Source organism: Euphorbia lathyris, chromosome 1, assembly GCF_963576675.1.
Source record: "Euphorbia lathyris chromosome 1, ddEupLath1.1, whole genome shotgun sequence".
In the NCBI taxonomy this organism is placed as follows: Eukaryota; Viridiplantae; Streptophyta; class Magnoliopsida; order Malpighiales; family Euphorbiaceae; genus Euphorbia; species Euphorbia lathyris.
The window spans coordinates 67,283,286-67,303,602 of NC_088910.1; the positions used below are offsets into that span (position 1 = coordinate 67,283,286).

Here is a 20,317-nt window from a genome sequence, read left to right on the forward strand (position 1 = left end):
GAGTAGAAATATAAATTTCACTTAACTTATCTTTCAGAGTAAATTCAACCTGGACAAGTAAATACAGACTCTTCGTTATATGTAACCTTGACATGTTCCATGATTATAAGGAATTGACCACAGGATATAGTTGATGAAGGATCGAATTATACTGCACCTAATGCAGAAAGGTTAACGTCAGTATTCAACCTGAATTCTTATTTGTACTGGGGGAGTGTCTTAGGTTCAGCCACTAATAGCTCTTGAAGACATTCCGTTATATACATATTGAAATTAATCAGGATGAATTAATTTCAAAGGCTATATACGACTAGTAGCAATAAGGACCTAATGGGTTGCACATGGGACTTGGAACCAGAGGACGAAACTGTAATTAGTGGGACATTAATGCATGGGCCGAAATTTAGAGTATTATTTTAGACTCAAACACTGTTCTATTCCAGTCCTCCAAAGCCTGCTGACAAGCTAAAAGTTTTTCTGAAACTGATGCATCTGTAGAGCTAGTTTGCCAAACCTGTTGTATTAATTATTAATGATCTACAACTTGGATCCCGTAACCACATTTTTTCAAAACGGAACACCTTTGGACGTTTATAATTTAGCCCTTCCAGTCCATCCGTGAGAAGCAAAATTAGGCAATGATCCGAGGATACTCGAGCCATGTGCTTCACCGTAGCCAAGGGGAACAAGTTAACCCAGTGAGAATCAGCCATAAATTTATCCAGTCGCTCCCAAATTGCTGCATCCCAGATTTATGATTCAACCAAGTAAAAGGCGGTCCTTCATAGCCTAAATCCATCAGTTGACAGACTTCGGTGCAGTTTTGGAAATCTTGCATATCACCATTATCGCGAAAACGTCCACCTCTTTTCTCATAACTCCACAAAATTTCATTAGAATCTCCAAAGACAAGCCAAGTGAGTTTATCCATATGACTATGTGCTTGCATTAGTTCCCAAGTATGCTTCTTTTGATTCTTCTCTGGCCAACCATATAATCCAAGACCCCGCCATATCATTGACTCAGTTTTAATGGTAAAATAGAGGGTAAATTTCATCCATGGTGTACAACGTTTGCCTCATTTCACACTTTCGTGTACAACCTTCAATTTGTCTCACTAATATGTACGAACTTATAGGTGACCTCCCACTTTGGTGTACAGCAAGTAAAAATTACCGGTCAATGCAAAGTCAACCTGCCACGTCAGTAATTTGACCGGTCAAAAAGTCAAAATTTGACCATCTAAAATAAAATTACTTTTATACCCCTCTTCTTCCTTCCCCTTCCCCTTCCCCTTCCCCTTCCCCTCTCATTTTCTCCTTTTCTTTCTCTTTCTCTCTCTAACTCCTCTCTCTCTACTTTATTCTCTTTATTTAATCTCTTTGTTCAATCACAATTACTAAAAATTGAATTGAAATTAAGATATAAAAAGAAAACAATTTGAAAAATCTTTAACCATCTGATCCTCAAAGTCTGCTAGTTTATTGTAGTCATCTCGATTTCAGTCCTGCTCAAATCTGCAGATTCTATTATCAGTCGTATATGATGCAAAAGTATACAAATTCATCACTGATTTGAATTTTAGTTACCATTTTTTATTCTGTAAATGGTTTTTCATTGCTGCTCTCTCTTGAATTCTTCTTTTTATTTTGGTTTTATAAAATAACCTTTTTTAAAAGCATTTTGTGTTCTAATTCCTATGTGCAGTTACTATCTTCTAGTTTTAAAGTCTATTCTATTGTGCCCTCATCACTTGTCTGTTTGTTTAACATATAAATAGATTTTATTATAATCATAAATAACATAGGTTTTATATTATTATTGCGCCCTCATCTCTTTATAACAATAGTTGTAATTATATAAAGAATGCTAAAACTTCATTTTGGAAAAGATGTATAATAGTTGTCCTGGATATTGGGATTCAGTGCTAGAAAATCTGGGTTAGAAAATCAACAGTGGCTTCTTCGGCAAATTGAGTAAGAAAATTTGATCTTTCCTCTATATAATCGGTAAGAGCGACTTTTTGAGTTTGAAGCGCGGCTATTTTGGCGAGTAGGTCTGGTTTCTGATTATCACATTTAGTTTCATCAGCTTTAGTTTCATTATTATAATTGTATCTTTCAATTTTAGTAATGGTTTTCTTTTATATCTTAAAAATTGTTTTCTTTTGTATCTTAATTTCATAAAAATTGTGATTGAATGAAGAGATTAAATGAAGAGAAATAAGATAGAGAGAAAAGATTTAGAGAGAAAAATGGAAAAGGAAAGGGAGGAGTTAGAGAGAGAAAGGGAAAGGGAAATGGGAAGGAAGAAGGAGGGGTATAGAAGTAATTTTATTTTAGGTGGTCAAATTTTAACTTTTTGACCAGTCAAACTGCTGACGCGGCAGGTTGACCGGTCATTTTTATCTGTTGTACACCAAAGTGGGAGGTCACCTATAACTTCGTACATATTAGTGAGACAAATTGAAGGTTGTACACCAAAGTGTGAAATGGAGCAAACGTTGTACACCATTGATGAAATTTACCCGTAAAATAGATACTACGTGTTGAGTAACGAGTGACATCTACCTGTATCTCCTTTTTCCAACTCAAGATGAGTCCCCCGCTCATCCCAATAGCATTAATAACAAAAAATTATAATCCGAAAAGCTTCATTGTAATCGAACACACTCACTCTGTCTCATTCGTGTTTCCATGAGAAATAGCACATCTGGGCCGAAATCCCTAAAATATTTTTTTGAGGGAACGGAATGTGCAAGGGTTGCCCAACCCTTGAACATTCCAGCTTAAGATTTTCATAATTCTGGTTGGGACTGCTTTGCAGTCTCCACCCATATAATTTCAGAAATAGCAACTTTAGTTTTCTTCTCCACAATAGGATCAATATCCATATTATTAGTATTCAGACGTTTCCTTTGTGCTTTGTCTAGTGGTATTATATTGTTTGGTATCTGAGGCATTCAATCTCGCTTAATAATAATTGTTCGAAGCTTCTGTTTAGGGCTACAAGTAGTAACAATAGTGATTTACGAAGTGGTGTCCATTTCTATCCTTCCTTCCTTAATGTTATCTTGTGTAATAATGTGCAAGTCTTGAAGCACATCTTTGCCCTTGACAATCAGATCGTTCATCTCTTTGGAGACCAGTTGTTGTATCTATACTGTATGCACTTCAGTTACAAGAGAAATATGTTCCTTTATTCTTCTAATTTCTGACTTCCTGACTGGGTTAATCGACTGCATCTTTATGGGAGACGCCCTCAACATTGGTCCATATAGCCATTCATCGGCTTTGACTTCCTCAATTTCCTTTAGTTTCTTTTCACATTCATCATGATTATGACCCAAAATGCGACACCAGTAACAATAATTTGACATACGATAACGGAAGAAAATCCAGTATAGATCTCCCTTATTATTTTTAACCCGTATCCTCCGAATTAGAGGCTTATTAACGTCTATGCTGAATCGAACATGAATAAACTTCCCTAGAGCAGAAATCTCCCCTTCATTCATCTGAATTACCCGTCCTAGTTTAGCTCCAATAGCTTGTATCATCTTTTCATTCATTTGATGGAAAGGTAAGTCATATATCTGTATCCAGAAGGGGCAGTGGTTTAATTCAATTTTCGAAGGTTGTTTAGTGCCATGGACCCTTGCCATAACGATGATGTTACATTCAAACATCCATGGTCCATCTCTTAGAATCCGATCTCTATCACGTCTGTTCTGAAACTCGCAAACAAATTTACCATCGTCTCCTTCTTGTAGCGAGAACCTCTGCATCCTCCATTATCCGCTGAAGGCACCGGAGAGGGCACGTAAATTCAAAGGTTTTTACGCTAATATACACCCATTGATACACCATCTTTCTCTGGTTTCTTCTGTAACCTCCGACTTTACAATTTTTTCTTCTCCATCATTGGTTCAACTTCATATATTTTTACCATATATGTGTTCCTATTTTTTAAGCGGTTGATTTTTTACAATCACTAGTCGAAGACCCGTACATGACACAAAATGTATAATATTATTTAATAAATTTTATGATTAGTAATTTAAATTTTATAATAACTAGTATTGTGCTCGCGCGTTGCGCGGAGCAATAAATTATTAAGGAAATTACATCAAAAATCAAAATTTAAAATTTATTTACATTTATTAAAATCTTTTTATGTATTTTATCATTATATGATTTTAAATCTTAAAATATCAGAATATTATAACTTTATTTTTGTTTTTGTCAAATTTTCAGTTAGTTACTTGTAGGAAAAAAAAAATAGTTTTTAAAAACCTACTAGATTTGATATTTACATAAATTTATTTAAGAGTTTGAGACACTTGTAAAAAAAATTGTCAATCCCGACGGTTGTGTAATTTACCATAAATTGTTTATATAGCAATCGAAAATTGTAATATTTTTTTAATTATGTATAATTGAATATAAATGATATTAATATTTTATATTAAAATGATTTTATAACTCATAAATTAATCAATTAAAGCCAATAATTTTATAAAAGCAACTTCATGAATCATGGGTACTGCTATGACTAATAACCTCCATAAATAATAATAATAATAATAGACTTAATATATTAATCGGCTGAACATGTCTAGAAAAAATTAACTGGCCTTGAACTTTAAAGGATACCATGTTAGTCCCTAAACTTGTTTAAATAGCTAAATATAAATACTTGATATGTCAATTAAAAATATAAAATGGAAGGTGAAAATCATCAAATAAAAATATGTCATGTTATCACTTTCATTCTCTCATCCTTCATTACCACCTTCATCTTCTTGCTCTTTCATCACCATTAACGCCTACTTTCAACAGATAATCATCAAAGATTTATTAGTTTTAATGGAAGAAAAGAAAAAATAGAAGAACAAAGAGGTATTCTCATATTTGCTACAACCTTACTTGATTCAAAAAAGAAAAATGACAAAAAAAAGATCCAATAAATCCAAAATTGTAACAGTGTACAAACGCAATCAATCACCCAAGAATTAGAAAATCATAAATACAGATTCATTAGAATGAAGTTAAAGTAGGAGAAGAAAAATAAGAATGATCCTCAATAGCAAAAGTGTGTTCTTCTCCTCCTCCGCTTCCATTACCACCACTGTCGGCTGGAAATCCAGCACTTCATCACTTTATTTTTGAGAATAAAGATTGATTAGGAACATAAAATAACTCGATTGCATCGGATAATAGGAAGTCCTTAAATTCATCAAAATATTCATCAAGCGATGAAGAAACATCAGAGTCAAAGAATGAAGAGTAACACATAAGTGAATTAGTAATTAAAAATGAAAGAATAGTTCTGAAAAGATTCAGGTGATGGATATTTCAATTTGCATATGAAACATGAGATGCTATTTATAATTCAAGGTTTTGAATTGATGAAACCGTTTGATGGAATTTATATAGATTGTGTAATTAATGAATTTATTTTAACGATAAAACTGAAATAATGATATTAATATAGTAGTTATGATATTTAAATTTCTTAATTATTATTAATATAGATAATTTAAACTCATATATTTTCTCCTATGATGACAACTAAACGAAAATGCCTCTAAAACACTTCTGAGCTAAATATAAATATTTAATATGTCAATTAAAAACTTGAAATGAAAGGTGAAAGTCATCAAATAAAAATATGTCATGTTATCACTTTCATTCTCTTATCCTTCATTACCGCCTTCATCTTCTTGATTTTTCATCACCATTAATGCATACTTTCAGTAGATTAACCATCAAAGATTTATTAGTTTTAATAGAAAAAAATAAAAAAGAGGCATTCTCATATTTGCTATAACCTTACTTGATTCAAAAAAAAAAAAATGACAAAAAAAAAAGATCCAACAAATCCAAAATCGTAACAATGTACAAACACAATCAATCATCCAAGAATTAGAAAATCATAAATACAGATTCATTAGAATGATGTTAATGTAGGAGAAGAAAAATAAGACTGATCCTCAATAGCAAAAGTATGCTCTTCTCCTCCTCCGCTTCCATTACCACCACTGTCGGCTGGAAGTCCACCACTTCATCATCTTATTTTGCATGTAATCAGCTAAATATAATGACCCTATCGGTAGCAGTTACTTTACAATTTTCGAGAATAAGAAGAAGATTGATTAGGAACATAAAATAACTTGATTGCATCTGATAATAGGAATTCTCTAAATTTATCAAAATCTTTATCAAGCGATGAAGAAACGACAGAGTCAGAGATTGAAGTGTAACAGAGTCATGAGATGCTATTTATAATTCAAGATTTTGAATTGATGAAACCGTTTGATGTAATTTGTATAGATTGTATAATTAATGAATGTATTTTAACGATAAAACTAAAATAATGATATTAATATAGTTGCTATGATATTTAAATTTACTAATTACCTCTAAAACACTTCTTATATATTCTCTCTACTTCCACTATTATATATAGTATAGATTTTGTATTTTTTTTTACGATAATGTTTAAGTTATTGATTAATTTTTTTGAATAAATCATAATATTATTTAATAGTAATAAATAATTTTTTATATTATTGTAGTATGATAATAAAGATACTTACAATATTTTTTAGCATATTTTTAAGTTAATCCAATAGTAGTAAAAACAAAGTAAGGCTTACTAGCCTAACTCTGAATATAAATATACTGTTAGGTTAGGTATGAAAAAAAAAGTTATAAAACAAAGAAAATAGAAAAAATGATACTTTGTTTTTGACAAAAGTAAACATTATTTTGTTTTTTCCACTATACATTACTTTGTTATCAAAGTAAGAATAGAAAAGTGACCAAGAATGAAACATCCAGCGAACACATTGATAGTGTGTAAGCGAATTACACAGTAGAGTTTGCGACCCTTTTTATTGGGTGCTGAGCTGGATCGTAAAAGTGCCAGGTTAGCAGTCGTTAGAATCCAACGTGAGGATGATAAGTGTGATTCAATTTTAGATTTGCATCAACGGTCCACGTTACATCACATATGTTTATCCCCTAAAATCACAAACGACCACTTGGATTATTCTTCATTGAAATTCTGCTGCACTGCCTGCCTGCCACCACTCCTTTTCTCTCTCTCTCTGCTTTCATTAGAAAAAAGAGAGAGAAACAGAAAAACCTAAAAGGAGAAAACAACAAAAGCACTGCAACTCGCTCGGGGTTGTGGTGGTTTTGTTTTTCGAGAGATAATCAACCGCTTAGGAGCAATTCTGTGAGAGGGGGAAGCTTCTCGCAGTTGGATCCGTTTCGCATTTCCTCTGGGTTAGTTTACCTTTTCTCGATTTTATTTATCATTCTAAGATCTGGGATTATCTTTCTCTTCTTGCTTTTCTTTATTGCATTGTCGGATTTCTTTCCCAGACCTTGTCATTTATTTTGCATCTCATGAATCTGAAAGTTTTTCATGAATATGGATTTGTATCGGATTTTCTCCTTCCAGGTGATTTTTTGGGCAGCATTGTTTTTCTTTTTTCCGAATGGGAAATGGAAACAGCGGATATTATATTCAGATTGATTTCTAATCATAAACCAGAGAGCAATCTGAAATGCTCAGCCATTTGTAAATTGCATTGAGACTCATAATCTATGTATAACTTCTATACTATTACGTAAGTGATATGAACTGTATCATGTTTTGGGTTATAAATTGTTGAAGTGGTAGGTTTTCTTTCTGAAATTAAATATCCAATATTTTGTGAAAGTCTACATCCGGAATTTAAGCCTCGTTTTGCTGGTTGAGTTACTGAATGATGGAGCTTCTTTTTCTCAAAAAAATAATTGGATTGTACTATAGTAATTTTTTTTCTTTTAGGTTGGAATTCGTTGTCATGTGGGTCCTCTGACATTTAATTATGATTTGTTATCCTAGTAGGGTTGCTAAATCAAGTCCATACTCTGTTTTCTGATAATGATTGGAAACTTAATCTATAAGATTTGATTTTCTATGTTCCATAGATAGATATTCTATTAAGAACATCATTTGGGAAGAAATTTGTTTTTATTTTTCTTGACCAAATTCTATACTATAGGTTGATTTCTTTTGTCAAATTGTTATATATTTAAATATTTATTCTGTTTCTCATATTTCGGCTTCATATTTCACCAGTTACAATATCAAGTGCCAAAATGGTTGCTAAGGGCTTCACCGTTGATCTCAATAAGCCTCTTGTCTTCCAGGTAACATTGCATAAGCATTATATATGTAATTCTTTTAACTCTATTTTGAACTTTTTAGGAATAGCCATATTGTTATTACAAGGTATCTTGGTGTTTTAAAATTCTGGAGACACTGCTTCAGGTTGGTCATCTTGAGGAAGATTACGAGGAATGGGTTCACCAGCCTATTGTAAGCAAGGAAGGACCTAGATTTTTTGAGAGTGATTTTTGGGAGGTATGATCATTGACCTTTCTTTACATATGGAATTTCAATAAGCAGTATTCAATAATGGATCGTTTAGGCGTAGATGTACAGCTAGAATTTTGCTTGTTTATGGGCATTTTTTGTAAGTGAATCTGATTATTTTACTCGAGATTGATCAGACACCATTTAGGTGGTCTCTCTTTCAATTGATGTCTTTCATACACTAGAAATTGAACTGAAACCTATTTTAAGCGACTATACACCTTCCCACTCAAGCTAACTTGGGTATTACCATTTTAATTGTGATTTAGTGGATGGATTATTGAGATTGTCACTCTTTTTTTGGAACAGTTCCTGACTCGCACAGTTTGGTGGGCAGTTCCAGCTATCTGGCTGCCAGTTGTAAGCTGGTTTATCTCAATGTCTGTAAGGATGGGGAATACAGCTTCTGAAATAGCCTTAATGGTGGGTTTTGGCATTTTTATCTGGACATTACTGGAATACAGCTTGCACCGCTTTGTTTTCCACATCAGAACAAAGACTTATTGGTTAGTTTATACTCTCTCGTTTACCAACACTTTGACACATGAATGCACCTGTATAATCAAACTAGCATACTTGCATCATTTTATATATCCAACCTTTAGCATGTTTCACACTTCGGTACCCGATCTTCTTATTTGTACATAAAAATAGTGACTGGATAATATGGTACATACATAGTTGTTAAAGGCACGCTTCGGGAGCAAGGCACAGAGGTTAGCGCCTCTATAAGTGTGAGGCGGGTGATGTCAGCCAGGCGCGCACCTTAGTGCGCATTGGCTAGTCTTGCGCCTTGATTCAAGGCACACCTTGGTGCTGTTGTCGAGGTTTTGAGGGTTTTTTAGGGTTTTTTCAGCTTCTAATCACAACCATAGGAAATCTTTAGGATTAAGACCTCGGTTTAAATTAGAAAAAAAGAAAAGAAAAGAAAAAGATGATGATTAAGATGATGAGGTTGATAACCTTGAAGGAGAATATGATGATGGAGGAGATGATATTGATGATGGTGACTTTGATGATGAACATGGACTATAAAGACTATAGAGTTTAGTAGTCTTGTTTGAGGAAAAGTAGTTATTATTCTAATAGTTAGTAACTTAGGTGCCGTTTGGTTCACGGAATTGAATAGAATAGAATGGTTATTCCCAAGGAATAGAATAGGATAGAATAGAATAGATATTCTTTAGTAATAACTATTCTTATGTTTGGTTGACGGAATAAGATAAGATGAAATAGATAATTTTTTTATTCAAAAGACAACATTACCCTCAAATTTATTTTTTTTTTCTTTTGAAATTTTGATTGTTACCATCAATTATTCAAATATAATAATATATATTAAAGGGCGGCCCGGTGCATTACGCGTCCCCGCTAAGCGAGGTCCGGGGAGGGGTCCCAACCACAAGGGTGTACTGGGGGCAAGCCTTCCCTTGCCAATTTTTTTGGCAAGAGGCCGCTCCTAAGACTCGAACCCGTGACCTTCGGTCACACGACAACAACGTTTTACCGTTGCGCCAAGGCTCGCCCTCTATAATAATATATATTATTTTAAAAAAATATAAGAAAACAGAAAAGTGAAGGATAATTTTGTAAAATGAAAAAATATAGTCTTAGGAATACCTAAAATGAAGAATAGCGGAATACACATTCCATGACATAGCTAGTCCATCCAAAATTTTCAACCAAATTCCTCACCCATTCCATGAGCCAAACAAGCCTTTAGTGTTTAGTTGAAGTTGAACTTTAGTCTTTAGTCTAGATTTAAATTTTATAGCATTCAGTTCAGTAATTTTCAATTCAGTTCATTAATTTATCATTATTTATTATAACTATAATTATTTATTGTTATTATTATTATTATAAGTTTATATATTTTAATTATTGCTATTTAATATTATCATTTCAGTTCAGTAGCATTCAGTTTAGTTTACTTAATTTCAGTAAAAAAGAACAGCGTAGTAGGTAGTTAGAATTTATCTCATGCATTTTATGATAAAAGCTGTTGTTATTTGACTATTTGTGTCACTTTAGAAATATTAAGTGTTGTTTATAATTTTATATGTTATTTTGTTTGATGCGTCGTGTGTTGCTCGGGTGTGCGCCTGCACCTTGCGTCTTTCACAACACATATGATATGACCTCCTACTAAAGGTTACACTTGTCATATAACAACAACAACAACAACAACAAAGCCTTAGTCCCGGAATGATTCGGGGTCGGCTAACATGAACCATCATATAAAACCGTGAAATCAAGTCGTGTCAGCGACACAAATTCGCTCCCTCCATTCCGTCCTATCCACTACCATATTTTCCTCAATTCCCAGTAAACTCATATCACTCTCGATCACCCTCCTCCAAGTTTGCTTAGGTCTTCCCCTACCCCTCACCACTACATCCCTTTGCCACTCTTTGGTTCTCCTAACCGGCGCATCAAGCGCTCTACGTCTCACATGGCCAAACCACCTTAGTCGGTTTTCTCTCATTTTATTCTCAATAGATGTGACCCCTACTTTTGTCCTAATTATTTCATTACTCACCCGATCCTTTCTCGTATGAACACACATCCATCTCAACATACGCATCTTCGCCACCGACATCTTATGGATGTGGCAGTGTTTCACTGCCCAACACTCCGTACCATATAACAATGTTGGTCTAATTGCCGTCCGGTAGAATTTTCCCTTCAATCTATTAGGCATGCCGGGGTCACAAAGGAAACCCGTAGCACTCTTCCACTTCGACCAACCTGCTTTAATCCTATGAGCAACATCTCCATCTACTTCTCCATCCGTTTGGATAATAGATTCTAAATACCGGAAGCAATCCGAGGCCTGAACAACTCTCCCATCTAGGGTGATTGTCCCTGCCTCCCTACTCCTATGGCCGCTAAACTTACACTCCAAATATTTTGTCTTACTTCGGCTCAACTTAAAGCCTCTAGATTCTAGAGTTTGTCTCCATAGTTCCAACTTCCTCTCCACTCATTCTTTCGTCTCATCAACCAACACAATATCATCTGCAAACAGCATGCACCATGGTATACCATCTTGAAGTGAACTTGTTAGTTCATCCATAACGATGGCAAAAAGAAATGGGCTTAGTACGGATCCTTGATGCACTCCAATCGTAATAGGGAACTCTTCAGTCTTCCCAACAGTAGTACGTACACTCGTGCATGCTCCCTCATACATGTCCTTTATGATGTCAATATATTTCCGCGAAATGCCTTTCCTTATCAAGGCCCACCAAAGTACTTCCCTTGGTACCTTATCATATGCTTTCTCCAAGTCAATGAAAACCATATGCAAGTCTTTCTTCTTATTTCGATAGTGCTCCATTAATTGTCTCATTAGATGGATGGCTTCCATAGTTGATCTTCCCGGCATAAAGCCAAACTGGTTTTCCGAGATCTTCACCATCCTCCTTAGCCTTTGTTCGATCACTCGCTCCCAAAGTTTCATAGTGTGACTCATTAATTTGATTCCCCGATAGTTGGCACAATCTTGGACATGGCCTTTGTTCTTATACAAAGGGATTAAGATACTTTTCCTCCATTCTGATGGCATCTTATTGTTTCTCCAAATTTTGTTGAAGAACGTCGTCAACCATTCGATTCCTCTTTCTCCCAAACATCTCCAAATCTCAATAGGGATGCCATCCGGTCCTACTGCTTTCTTCAACTTCATCTTACTTAATGCCATTTTGACACCCTTTTGAATTCTCCGAAGGCATTCATGATTTATCATATCGTGATGGATACTTATATCTCCAACATCTTGTCTGTGATCTCCATTAAATAGGTCATCAAAATAGGACCTCCATCGTTCCTTGATATCCTTATCTCCAACTAGGACTTTCTGGTCCACATCCTTCACACATTTAACTTTTCCGAGATCTCGCGTCTTCTTATCTCTCATCCGAGCAATTCTATATATGTCTCTTTCCCCTTCTTTCGTATCCAATCTTGTATACAGATCCCGATTCACCTTTGCTCTAGCATCTTGTATGACCTTCTTTACTTCCCTTTTAGCCTCTTTGTATTTTTCGTAGTTCTCGTCACTCCTACATTTCCCCAATATTTTATAGGATTCTCGCTTACTCTTTACTGCTTGTCGTACTTCTTCTGTCCACCAAGATGTGTCCTTACCTGGTGGCATGCTACCTTTAGATTCCCCTAGAACTTCCTTCGCTACTTCCCTTATACTATGCTCCATCTTAGTCCATATCAAATCTATATCTAAATCCATATTACAAGTCCAAACATCTTTTTTGTCATATAAGCATTTAAATATTTTCCGACTTGAAATATGGGGCCACTAAATAGGAAAAGACTCATATATCCTTATAGCTCCCTCTCTCTCTTCCTCTCATTCTCTCTCTTCCATGTAATATCTTTCTTTCTTCAATTGATTCACTCATTGTCTTCTAATTGGCCAACCTTAAAACGAAAATCAAGTAAATGACTTTCAAATCCTATTTCACTTAGATTCAAGTTCTTTACCATCAACGGATTTTAGGTTTTTGGATCTATCAATAACATGCCTCAGATCTGATGCTTATTAATAATTTCATTAAACAATTTTGTGAAAATCGAATAGATGAAGTTCACAATGTTTTAATCCTCATAGTTTGTAGTTTCCTCCCACTTTGTCATAACTCACGCTAAATTTCGTGGAAAATTCAGGTTTCGTCTCCCATCATTTCTCTATGTTTGAATTATACTACTGTGTCTATGTAGATCTTCTATCTAAAGTAAACATATATCAGCTATTCCAGTATATCTCTTCCCTGTTTCACCATCTGCGGGCATATATCTCAGTTCTAGTTTTCTTCTTAATTTATTTCAAAGGCTGCTGCTGCTTCTTTTAATTGTGAACAGTATGAGGGCATATATCTCAGTTCTAGTTTTCTTCTTAAATTATTTCAAAGGCTGCCGCCGCTGCTGCTGCTGCTGCTGCTTCTTCTTCTTTTAATTGTGAACAGTAGGAAGTCAATGTTCGTCTGAAATTTCTCAGCCATCTCTTTGTTACTTTGCAAAAGAAAAAATTCTTGCTTTCATGGATGACTATCTTGAAATAGGAACTGAAGCCCACTTCCAAATCTTTTTATGCATTTTGAATTTTCGCTGTAGAGTTCAATCGAATTCTCTGGTAATCCAAATCAAAATCATAGAGGCGAATCCTAAAATTCTTTAAGAGTTTTGGCTTCAGAATTCTTTTGAGTTTTCAATTTTTGAATTTAAGGAAGAGAAGAGGTGCATTTCGAATTTTTCACTGTAGAGTTCAATCGAATTCTCTGGTAATCCAAATCGAAATCATAGAGGCGAATCCTAAAATGCTTTGAGGGTTTTGGCTTCGCAATTCTTTTGAGTTTTCAATTTTCGATTTTAAGAGGAAGAGGAAGAGATCAATTGTTCTTTTCCTGTTTAGTGGATCCCATATTTCAACTTGGAAAATGGTTAAATGCTTATGTAGTAACTATAGGTCATATGTACCATACTGTCCAGTCTGCTTTAAGTGCAGATATTTTTATGTGAAAAAATGAAGGTCATGTACCAAAGTATGAAACAGACTAAAGGTTGGGTACCATAGGTGTAATTTAACCATTTTATTTTAGTTGTTTAGATTTATATGATGTGATAAGATAATGAGGACATTTATGGACTTGCTTTTCAGGTGGAACACCTTACACTATCTTATTCATGGCTGCCATCATAAGCACCCTATGGATGGTTTGCGGCTTGTCTTTCCTCCAGCTGCAACTGCGGTCCTGTGTGTGCCAGTATGTTTATCCTATACTCTCTTTTGACTTGCTATCATTATTTATTCATGATGAAAATTGTAGCCAGTATCAGTATGTACATGCATACAAGAATATTGGTTTTAACTGCAAATTTGTGTTGTTGGCAGTTCTTTAACTTGGTTAAGCTTATAGCGACTCCATCAACTGCTCCTGCTTTGTTTGGTGGTGGTCTTCTAGGCTATGTGATGTATGACTGCACTCATTACTACTTGCACCATGGTCAGCCGTCGAGAGGAGTGTCTAAAAGTCTCAAGGTTAGTGATGAAATAATTATACATAAAGATGAATTTGACATTGTTGAAACTGAAGGAAATATGTTGTGGTTGCAGAGATACCACTTGAATCATCACTTCAGGGTGCAGGACATGGGGTTTGGAATCACTTCAACCATATGGGATAGAGTGTTCGCAACACTTCCGCCATCCAAAGTGTCTGAAAAACGTAGATAAATTGAATTGGAGGTGAAGCAGCAAATATAAAAAGCTAGTGAATGTTAGGGTGGCTTCAAGTATTATTTCTTTATTTCTAAACAGTTTTTCGTTGCATATCGATTAATTTATTATGTTAATTTAATCAGGGCTTTAGCATAGTGGGTGGATATTATAAATTTTGTGGTGTCCATTTCCTATGAGAAATTCATGTAAATTAATTGTCTTGTGAAAGGAAAGGTCATCTCTATATTTATGCTCTGCAAGTTGCTAAAACGAAGAGTTAGTTGCACAAAACTCTCAAATTATGTAAATATGGGGTAAATTACATTAATGCCAACTCAACTTGACTCTATCATGACTTTACTTTGCATATACAAAATACCCCAATTTAATGTGTACATATAACCTACTATGACTGTCAATTGTGCCACATCAGCGTTCACTTTTTCAACGTAAAAGCGGGCCCACTAACTCTAATAAATCTCTAAAAAAAGCAAATTATTAGAAGTATTTGGTTCTCCATGTCATTCGGAGGACCTTCTATACATATTTTGACACGTGTAACATGGACTTACACATATTATAGGAGGTCCAACTATTTTAATTATTACGTAGGGTCACAATACACGTGTTCAAATATGAATTGGAGGTCCTCCGAGTGACATGGAAGACCGGATGCTTAATATAAGAACTCCTAAAAAAATCTTATATATCCCGAAGGTACAAAAATACCATAATATTGACGGCTAAGAGTAATTTTACTCCTATTATTTAAAATGGTGTAGTTTTATCTCTAACGTTGGCAGCTAATAGTAATTTTACCCCTAATCTTGGCAAATTGGGTCAATTTGAAAAATAAGTTATCAAACTGTTTTCTCATTCATAAATTTTATCATCTACGATTTACATGTGCGTCATTTTATTAATATGATGTGAAAAAAATAAATAAAAAAATTAGATTGTATTTTGTTCAAGTTGCACATAAATATTTAAATATTTTGATCGAATTTAAAAATATTAATCTTCAATTCTATTATTAAATCATAAAAAAAAATTTGATTTTTTTTAGAATTAACCGATACGTAATTGGTGCAGAATAAGTAGCAAAACATCTGTATTGACTGCCAATGTTAGGGATAAAATTGTATTATTTTAAACGTTAGAGATAAAATTGCTACTGACCGTTAACGTTATGAGTATTTTTACATAAGACTCTTTTAGCCTTTTTATATTTTCCTTCTCTAAAACATCTTCTCTCTTAAAGTTTTCATTTCTCTCTACTGTAGTAAACTATTTCTTTCACTCTTAAGAAAAAACAAACTCTTTGGCATCTTTTAAAATCTTTGTTATTTGTTTAGGCCCATAGCTTAATAGTTAGTACTTATCAATACAAGGTGGAATTTTGATTTCTCATTGTTATCACCATCTTTATTTGTACGTTGCTTAGTTGAGAAAAGATGATTGATTTGGGCAGCTTGTACAGTTTTCTTTCCGCCATTACTGATTATGAGAGCTCTTAGCTCTTTTATACTTTCATTCTTTCACTATGAGTTTGCGTGATCTACCCGCTCTTCTCAATCTTATCATTACGAAGAGTGTGTAGATCACATAACACGGAATAAGTGTAAAAAGAGCGGAGCTGGATAAGTGTTAGTTTGTTTAGGTATTATCAGGTATGTGCTTATATTTTGTGTTAAAGGGCCATAACAATGTCTATTTGCCGATTATTGCTTTAAGAGAAGAATAATTGATATAGAGTGAGACATGAGTTGTTTAGTATGAAGTATGAATAATTGCTTTAAGGAGCAAAATCAAATTAGATTATGAATCTGTTATTCACTGTGCTAAACTTAGATATTGATGATTAAGATACATAGAGATATGTTCTTAATTATCCAATTTCAGTTCTTTGTGATGAAGTTTTAGCATGTTTTTGTGGGTTTCAAAAACATATTAAACACAAATACCGATGATGATCTACCATATTTAATTAAAGTTAGGATAAATTAATTACATGCAGTTATTTTGACTGAGATTGAGGAGGTGAACAACAAACTTCCTCTACTTTTTTACTTGTGGAATAGGAGACACATGAATCAAATCTAATTTGAATGAAGAATAGATACTTGAGAGCTTTTATTTTCTCAAACTTTTTGTTCTGTGTAAAACGTAAAACTGACTTCTACATGAATAAGGGGGCAAATGGTTAGAGAGATAAAGTAGGAAGTGGAAAATTATTTTTCCTAAAAATACTCTCCCAAATCCCATTTTCTTTTAACTTAAAATTTTGTTAAATAATTAATTAGTAAAGATAATTCCATTACCTTGTTATTTTAAAGGGAAAATTACAAAACTGGGTCAAATGGGAGGCCCATTTACATATTAAACCCATTTACTAATTCTACTACATATCTAGACTGATTTTGTGTGACTTTCCAAAAATACCCCTGACCTTCCCACTTCCACCACTTGCGAATCGCCGCTCCCTCTATCTCCTTGGTTATGCGAAAAGTTGCTCCAGCATTAATGATTTCAAGACTTTTGATCTTCCTTTCTTCCTTTAAATTGCACGAAATCTGCACCATTTAGTCAAAATCATAATGAATTTCTCTTTTTCATCTCTTCATCTCTTGATTCTGCAACTTCCCAACCCTAGAAAACGAGTAAATGGTTTTTCATCTTCCTGTTCGTTGCTTGGTTTCTTTCTTCTTGTTACCATCAAAGAAATGGTTTTTCTACGTTATTTCCTTCGTTCTTCCCATGTTATCATATTGTTATTGTCGCTTTTGGGGGTGAAAGGGGCGAAAAATGTAAGTATCTATTTTTTTTTTCTGCGTTTTTTCATGAATTCACTTCGCAATCGATAGTTTCGCTAAGCTTTGCGAAGAGAACGAGCCTGGAAAGTGATGATCTACTTCGTGAATTGATGATTTCACGAAGTTCTGCGAAGAGAAAGAGTCTGAAACGTATGGATCTACCTCGCGAATCGATTAGCTCGCGAAGTCTGCGAATAGATCCTCACGTTTCAGACCTCGCAGACTTCGCGAAAGCATCGATATGCGAAGTAAAATCACCTCTTCCCCTGCACATTTACATTCGCATGCTTCGCTAATTGTCATTTCGCGAAGCCAAAATCGTCCTTTTTCATAACTAACACGTTTAATTTTTTCTGTAGATGGTTGAATACGTAACATCCCTTTCTGGAAGGCGGCGTACTGGGTTGCATGGGAGATGATTTTCCTTCCTGTATAGGGATGAACTTCCCCAAGATTGACACATTCACTCCTGAAATGATTCGTTAGGAGAGGTTGTGTCAATCTCGGGGTGCACCATGGGACACGTCCATCCCATGGTGCCAATCTTCAAAGTGGACCTAACTTAATCCGGTGCCAAGATTACTCATTCGTTTCAAAATTGGTACCGGATTAGTTAGTTTCACTTTAAAATGATTGGTTAGTAGAGTTCATTGTGGCAATCTTGTTGTAAATTTTGATAATGTTATGATTTGAATGTTCGAATCCGTTGTTGTTTGCCAATTTTTGTTATATACCACTTCGCGTATTAGCTTCAAATCATATCCAGCATTCGCATATGCGAACTAAATTCATCAAGCAAAACAAACTTCAGCTTCGCAGGCTTCGCATATGCGAACTAAATTCATTAAGTAAATTAAAACATTAACTTCGCAGGCTTCACATATGGGTGAATATGCGAAGTCAGACGGGATGGGGCGAGCTCCGCGTAAATATTGAGGGTATTTTTGGAAAGTCACACAAAATCAGTCTAGATATGTAGTAGAATTAGTAAATGGGTTTAATATGTAAATGGGCCTCCCATTTGACCCAGTTTTGTAATTTTCCCTATTTTAAATAACAAAATCATAACATAATTTTTAATTATAAGTACATATACATAAACTATGTATTTTTTTTTGGTAAGAAGGGAAGAAAAAAAAAAACAAACAAAAACCTAACCCGGGATCAGTCTAGGAAGACTGACCCCAATCCTATCCTCAAGAAGAGAAGATAACAGAAAAGAAGGAGGAACGGAAAGGGTAGAAACACCTAACATCCCCCCATGCCCAGTAGCTGCCAAGCGATCCGCCACGCGGTTTTGCTCCCTATAAATATGGGAGAAGGTAAGAGAATCGAAGGCAGGACGAAGCCTCAAGATGGCTTTAATGAGATTCTGACTCTTAAGACAAACAGTCTGTCTATCCGAAATCCTGTTGATAGCCTCCAAATTGTCAGACTCCACCGAAAGTCTTTTAACACCCATGCGAATGGCGAGTTTAATGCCAGACAAGATCCCCCAGAGCTCCGCAGTAAAGGAGGAGCCCGTACCTAAGTTATGGGTAAACCCATCCAGCCAGGCGCCACCAGCATCCCGAAGAACTCCACCAACAGCAATTCTGCCATTACTAAGGCAGGAGCCATCCGTATTCAACTTGACAACCCCTTCCCTGGGCTTCCTCCAACCAACTAACTGGACCTCTTTAACCGGGGAGGGGTGAACCAGGGGCTCTCCTTCAAAACTCTTTGTAATAACAGAGAGTTTTTTCGAGAAGTAAAATCGGAGGTCAGGAATAAAGACAGTCTTCTCAGCAAATAACTCTTCATTCCTCCATTTCCATATTTGGTGACAAATAATAGCGAAGAGAATAGCCCCGTGCTCCATACTGGCCAACAAATTCCCATTAAGGCCTTCAGAGAACCAGTCAATATCAGAGAACCCCATAAAGGAAGGAAGGATGTGGTGAGGAAGGACCCCTTCCTAAACCTTTCTACTATTCGGGCAATCCCTCAAAGCATGGCACAAGGTTTCCACATGGCCGCTGCATCTGCTACAGGCACCAGATATAGCCAAGTGCCTTCTGTGTCTATCTGCATTCGTGAGGAGCCTGTCTTTGACTCCCAGCCATAGGAAACTCCTAATGCGGTAGGGGACTTTGAGGGCCCAAATGGACTTCCAAATTTCCAAGGGAGGATCAGCCCTATTAGGGGTAAAAGCTTCATAGGCCGATTTGCAAGAATAAGAACCATTATTAGTCAAGGCCCAGCAGTGTCTGTCCTTATCCTCTACATAAACTATGTATTAATTGCTCGACAGGCGTCCCGTTTCCAGAAAGGTTTGAGCAGTGTCGTTCAAATATTGAGGATTGGGGTAGAAAGTTCCGGCTTCGTTTCCAGGGTCGCGCAAGACAGCTAAAAAATCGCCTAGAGAGATTAAGAGGCCCGAGGGATATTGATGAAGTGGATAGAACCATGAGGGAATTGGATTTGGTTAGACGAGAGCAGGAAGTATATTGGCAGCAAAGGTCGAAGATACAATGGTTGTGAGAGGGGGATCACAATTCAAGTTTTTTTCATAAATCTGTCAAGTCCAGGAGGCGAAAAAACGACTTCGACGGGTTAATTAACAAAGCAGGGCTTAGGTGCACATAGAATGAGGGGCTAACTGATTCAATTCAAGAACAATTTGTCCAATTGTTCAGCTCACAAGGCAGTTCGATGGCAGAGTGGCTCGATGCAGTTCAGACGAGAGTTTCAGATGAGCACAGAAGTTCTCTGATAAGAGATTATACATCGGGTGAAATTAAGGATGCCTTGTTCGATATGCACCCCAACAAATCCCCTAGACCTGACG

At 35.3% G+C, this 20,317-nt stretch overlaps 1 protein-coding gene across 2 annotated transcripts; it reads left to right on the forward strand.

Annotated features, from left to right (window-relative positions):
- Positions 1-7,070: 7,070 nt before the first annotated feature.
- On the forward strand, positions 7,071-14,929 carry LOC136200735 (dihydroceramide fatty acyl 2-hydroxylase FAH1). Of its 2 annotated transcripts, none has more exons than XM_065991165.1 (7): positions 7,071-7,295; positions 8,140-8,210; positions 8,332-8,424; positions 8,746-8,942; positions 14,114-14,219; positions 14,348-14,494; positions 14,570-14,929. In XM_065991165.1, the coding sequence occupies exons 2-7, from the start codon at positions 8,160-8,162 to the stop codon at positions 14,687-14,689; spliced, it is 714 nt and encodes a 237-aa protein (XP_065847237.1). In that variant the 5' UTR covers positions 7,071-7,295; positions 8,140-8,159; the 3' UTR covers positions 14,690-14,929. The 2 variants fall into 2 exon arrangements, with proteins under 2 accessions (XP_065847237.1, XP_065847244.1); XM_065991172.1 differs by lacking the exon at positions 7,071-7,295 and adding an exon at positions 7,957-8,062.
- The last annotated feature ends 5,388 nt before the right edge of the window (positions 14,930-20,317 follow it).

Bases quoted from the DNA above. Each gene is read 5' to 3' on its own strand.
- LOC136200735 (XM_065991165.1), top strand. From the start codon at position 8,160: ATGGTTGCTAAGGGCTTCACCGTTGATCTCAATAAGCCTCTTGTCTTC. The intron at 8,943-14,113 runs GTTAGTTTATAC...CTTGCTTTTCAG, and splicing joins ATCAGAACAAAGACTTATTG to GTGGAACACCTTACACTATC. The intron at 14,495-14,569 runs GTTAGTGATGAA...TTGTGGTTGCAG, and splicing joins GAGTGTCTAAAAGTCTCAAG to AGATACCACTTGAATCATCA.